At 36.9% G+C, this 6,000-nt stretch overlaps 1 protein-coding gene across 1 annotated transcript in view; it reads left to right on the top strand.

Annotated features, from left to right (window-relative positions):
* FBXL17 (F-box and leucine rich repeat protein 17) overlaps positions 1–5,522 on the top strand; it is a 602,098-nt gene extending 596,576 nt beyond the window's left edge. The window contains exon 9 of the mRNA XM_036886821.2: positions 2,650–5,522. Coding sequence (XP_036742716.2) covers positions 2,650–2,790 — 141 coding nt within the window. The 3' untranslated portion in view covers positions 2,791–5,522. The remainder of the gene's footprint in view (positions 1–2,649) is intronic.
* The last annotated feature ends 478 nt before the right edge of the window (positions 5,523–6,000 follow it).

Here is a 6,000-nt window from a genome sequence, read left to right on the forward strand (position 1 = left end):
TAACATACAATAGATTCTTCTTGTATATGAACTATGTCTTAAAGGTTACTTCTTGCCCTGTAATTATTTTATTTTGACATTACAACTAATGTTATCAAGGTTTATTTCTGCAATATCCCAGAAATGGAACAATATTGAGCATCACCTTAGAGAATTGTTTGCCCTAACATACTGTTGATTAACCCATGTACTCAGTGATCATTTATTGAGGGTCTGCTGTAATAATGAGAGCTAGCAATTGGGGACCTTTTAAAGTCAGTCATGATACAGGGTGTATTATTACATTTAATCCTTATAACAATTCTATGGCATAAGCGCTTTTATTCCTGTTTTTACAGTTGAGGAAACCAAATTTTAAAGAAGTAAAGTGAAACCAGGATTCAAATATATTCTGGTCAACTCTGTAGTCCATGGTATGAACCACAGTTGCCATGTTTCTTCTCTACTTTGTGCCCAGTTCAATGGCCTTAAAGATAAAAGACAATCTCTGGTCCCCAGAGGCTTCTGTTCATGTGGAAGAGATAGGCAAGTAGAGAGATGACTGCAATGGAATGTGGAAGTGCTTAAATAAAAGACAAACCTTGCAGGGTGCCTGCCACAGGAACACTGGAGAGGGGGACCTGACCAGCCCTGTGGGGACGTAGCCCGGGCGTAGCTTTCTTAGGGAAGGTTTCCTGACGGAGGAAATTCCCGAGCTGAATGTGAATAACTCAGGAAATTGTTAATCCTCATGATTAGTGTGTTAGTGTCTGGCCTGGCCTTGAGCTTGGGTTTCTGTTTTTTGTTATAGTTTGTTACTATTTCATCACTCATTCACTAAAAACAGGGCCTAGCTCATGGACACAAAAATGATCATGGCTCTTGTGGATCTTACTTTGGAGCAGGAGAAATAGACATTAAACCAATTGTAAACTAACTTCATAAGTAGGTGAAGTAGGCAGTGTTGGAAGAGGAAATACCCTGGATGCCTTACCTCATTTAGGGAGGGGAGTAGGGGCAAGCCAATGATCACAATTCCTGGGGAAATGACACTAAAGCTAAGAACTCAAGATTTAGTAGGAAGTAGACCCAAAATGGGTTTTTTGGGAAAAGTGGATTTAAAACTATTCCAGGTAAAGAGAACAGCATGTGCAAAGGCCCTGAGGTCAGAAGAAACTTGGGCAGCTTAATCATCTGAATTTAGGTTAGGTGACTGCATACTATTGAAAATATGCAAGAGAGAGGCAGAGCTAGAGGATGCATGACTGTCTCAATGTATTGTTATAAGTTGCTTCAACTCAAGAAGACTTGGAGAACAAATATAAATTTTAAAAATATATTGCTTAAGAATCCTTTTAAGACCATCAACTCATGTTCTCAGCTCTAATGTATTTTGATTTTTCTTCTTTATTCAAAATTATTTTCATGTTTTTGAAAATGAAGTGTTATGCATCACATCTATATTACAAAAAGAATTAACTGGAACCCTGGTTGAATTTGTAATGAAAGTTGATTAGAGTCTTGAATAAAATAAAAGTCTTGAATAGAGAGATATTCTGACAAAGACTGTCATCAACACAGCATTGAAATATCAACTCTCAATTTTTAAAAACAGATTATATATAACATGGTTTTCCAAATCACGCAGAAAACCATGTTATTAGAGAAAAGTGCAGATGACTGAATGTCGCGGCTTTCAAAGCAAACAGCAAGAGTTTGATGTCATTTTAGATTTTTCCTGGTGTTCCTGATCTTTTTCAGTAATGGACAGACATGGAGAGGGAACACAGAAATGTGTATCACAAGCATCTTTCAGACCAGCTTACTCAGTATAAATGAAATATTGATGTATTTGAAAATGCCCAAGTGTTCAATAAAGATTTTAAATAAAGCTACCTAAAATTTGTGGTTCTTAGGTTAATCATTTATTTATCTAAAGGATGAAGGAAGCTGTCTACTTCTGTGATATGAACTGCAATCAGCTTAAAAATAATTGACAAATTAATCCCTTCACAGCACAGCAATTGTAAAGGTGTTAGTTTTAATTAGGCCTGTCTGATTGCCTTGTCTAATCAAGAATCAAGGTGGTATCTTTGATGGTTAAGGTCTATTGGGGCCATCCCTGACCTGCCAGCCATGTATGTTTTAATTATTGATTCCTCACATTTCAGCCCTTTTCACAAAGGAACTTGAAGTTTGCAATACCTACATTTAAAGGGAAGAAAAATAAACATTTCCCCAACACTTCTATCTAGAATCCCATGTATCCTCTCCACCAGTCTACAGTTTGTCTTTAAAAAGCTGCCACGTTTATGGTGAAGTCCAAACCACATTAGAATGCTGGCTTACTGCTGCCTTACCTCCTAAGCACTAGATTTTCAAGGGACATTGTTAAGATCGCGACAAGTCACAGTCATGTATGCTTCTAGAAAACGCATGCGATTTCTTGATCATATGTCTTTTAAAAAAAACTCCAAGGGCAAATGTAGTACTTAGGAAATCAGGGAGGGCAGACAGAAAAGGGACCCGTATCTCCTCACAAAGCACTTCCTCTCAGTGCTGAGGAGGAATGAGGCGGGGTTCTTGGTGCCTTGTAAACAGACCAGGGAGCCCGGGCAGCTGGTGGTTCTGGCGGTCCCTGTACCTGACACAGCTCTTCTTCGGTTGCAGGTCAATGAAGTGACAGTGGAGCAGCTCGTGCAGCAATACCCCCACATCACCTTCAGCACTGTCCTGCAAGACTGCAAGAGGACCTTGGAGAGAGCCTATCAGATGGGCTGGACCCCCAACATGTCAGCTGCCTCCTCCTAACACCCTGCCCGTGTGCACATCTGCTCGGATTGTCCCTCTGGGCAGAGAGGAATTGTAAATTTTGGGTTGGGTGATCTCATGGAAAGGTTTTAACTGTTCCATGTCTACACGTGTACCTGAGTGTATGTATTTGTGTCCTGTTTGCATACTGCATAGCATAAGCGCAATTGCTGTTTGTTCCCAGGTGAGCTGATGTTTTTCTTAAAAATTGAAGATGTTGAAAGACACGAGCCTAGTTTTAAGTTTGAAGGCTTTTTCCTCTAAAAAAAATATTTTACTATAGAATCAAAAAAATTGGATCTATTATTTTGAGCTTCTAATTACTACCACTTGCAGATGCCCTAAAATGAAGGCAGCTTCCTTCTTTTCTGATGCAATAGAATTGTGCACTTCCACAGATGACAACCAGGCCAGAAGGGATGTTGCACTAACTAGAAGTGTGGAAACCAGTACTTTTCCAAATTTCAGACACATACACACACACAGGCTTTCACATTGTCGCATATACACACACGTGCAAAGTGGTGAGCACACACCAGGGAGTTTCTTTCTAGATCATTTGTTGACAGAGAGGCCTTCCTCCACGCCACTGAAGGGACGTGTCATCTACTGTGGCTCTGCCTAACTCAGTGAATTCAGTTAACCAATCTAGTGAGTGACTTGGAGACTAGAGAGGAAATAAAGCCTTTTGGGAAGTTTTTATATGGAGGTAACAATCTGAATTTCCCTGGCCAGCTCACAAAATTAATTAGTCGTTTTTCTACAAATGCATTCTGTTGAGTACTAGAGATTTCAGTTGAGTTTTATGTTAACAGTGTATAAGGTTTTATTTCATGGGTAGTAACTAGTCTGGATATACTTTAATGATATTTGAAGCTAATCCTAGCACTATCCACATTAAAGTCACCAATGTAATTAATAGTGTGCAGTTATTTTAAAAAAAAAGCCTACAGATCATTTAATATTTTTGCTAATTTTAGTAATTATGAAAGTATATTTCTGAGATTGGCAGTAGTCACATTAGTAGAAGACTGATGAGTGAGATAAGTAGACAATCTATTGATTTTTTTTCTTTGCTTTGGGCTTTAGAAAAGATTTTTTGATATATGCATGTTATCATTTCTTGAATAGTTCTTATGCTACTGCGAAGATTTATCCCTGGTTAATGTATGAGTTAAGGGGAAAAATTAGAAAATCTTTCTGTTAAGATTCTGTTTACGCTTGCCAGAAATAAGCATTTCTTTGTTTAATTAAAGATTGCCAGCTTTCACTTAAGACAGTATCTATCAGTAAATGAATATATGTTTTGATTTCACACATCTTTACAATTAATTCGTAGTAGGGAACTCAGGCTCAAATAACCTTTCTTGTGTCTAGATTTATAATCAAGACAGCAGGGAGCCTTTTTAAGCTAAAGAGTGATTATCTTTCAGAGTAGAACTAGACACAAAACCCTGACTTGTGACTTTACTATTTATTCTTCCCCAATGTGGATATAACGGTTTTTTGTCTTTAACAGGTATAGTAAGGTTTGAGTTTTGCTTTCTATAAGTCCCAATATTGATAAAATTATATTAACTGTAAGAAACAAAAAAATATAACTTCACATTCAAATGCCATACACTTATTTATAATGACTCCTTTTTTGTAAACAACTATTTCCCTTGTTTGTGTCAACATGTTCCTGATGTGGCATGTTTTTTGCTTTTAATCGCAATCAGTTAGGAAAATCTAGTCACTAAGCACCAAGAATATATTTTCCATCACTGAATGGGTTACTAATTTAATTTGAAGGGAATAAAATTTGTGTAAGAAAAAAACTATGAACTGTTAATAAACTGTAGTTCTTACACATCAAACGGTATTGTTTCCATAGTCATTTCCCCCACCACTATCTTAATTCACACTATTTTAACTGATTTTTAATCCAAAACTAATTTATAAGAAAGTATGTATAGTAATAGTAGCTTGAGTGAATAAGCAAAAGTTTAATTTTTATATATGTCACACTCTATTTTAAATAGTGAAAAAAAAAGACAAAAGAAGGGAGAGCCATCACTAACATAGATGGTGCCATCTCAGTTCAAAGTTGCAGTCATCTTTGGAGTGTTAAGAGTTTGGTTGTCAAATTGTTTCAGAAGTGCATAATTGATTTTTTTTAAATGTTGCATTGTTTGAATCTAAAGTATAGCACTATGACATGCTTTAGCTTGGGGGGTGGGGTGGGGCAGGGGACTTGCACTTATTCTTTAAAATGTTGACTAATCCAGAAAGCCTCATGCAACATAACCTGGAAAACTGCTTCAGTATATTTGTAGAAATCGATACATACATCATACAGCCTCAAAGCATTAATCTCAAAAAACAGCCATAAAGAGCATCACCTTGAGTGATCTCCTGATGGTTGTTGAATGTGTTCTCATTAGATGCTTTAAAATGAGGCTTAAAATGATTTTTCTGGGCAGTATAGAGTTTCTTATCTTTTTTTTTTTTTGCTTAGAATGTCATAAATATATGTGAACACGTTTGATGCAGGGCTTTTTATCCTCTCCAAAATGTCAACAGTATTTTCAGAATAAAGACTATGAAATATATTGCTGTAGTGGAAAATTCTGGTCCTTTGTCTTTAATGTCTTTTTGAGTGGATAAGGGAAATTCACCCGGTTTGTAGTTTCTATATTTCTGTGAATCTTTTGACCTTGCAATGGGTTGCAATAAAAGAGAAACAAAATGCTGTGTCGTCTTGTTTTATCTTAGAGACAGTAGCCTCTCTAAAGGCCTCGCTGGTTGGGTGTGATGCATGCAGTGGCCCATGTCTTTGTGTGTTTCACTATGGACTTTATTTATGTAGGTTTGGCTAACCAAGAATAATAAACAAAACTGGTTTTGGGAGATTCTAATTTGGCCAGTGATTATTGAGATAAGATTAAAACCTCAAGGGTTTAAACAAGTGGTTTGTTTAAAATCCCCTTCCCTAAATATTCATTTATGTAGCCATTTGTTCAATTTTTCAACAGTAAGTGGAGTAAAAAACATGTGCCGCGCTCTAGACATTTAAAGATAAGTAGAAGTTATTCCCTCCTCGTTTTTCACAACCTAACAAGGAGACATTCTTGAAAATTAGCAATATCAGTACGATAGATGTAAAGATGGACATAGAGGGAGCACATGTAGGACAGAAAAGCAGCTTTGGGAAGGAACAGCTGTACA

Source organism: Manis pentadactyla, chromosome 2 (genome assembly GCF_030020395.1).
Source record: "Manis pentadactyla isolate mManPen7 chromosome 2, mManPen7.hap1, whole genome shotgun sequence".
NCBI classification, from domain to species: Eukaryota; Metazoa; Chordata; class Mammalia; order Pholidota; family Manidae; genus Manis; species Manis pentadactyla.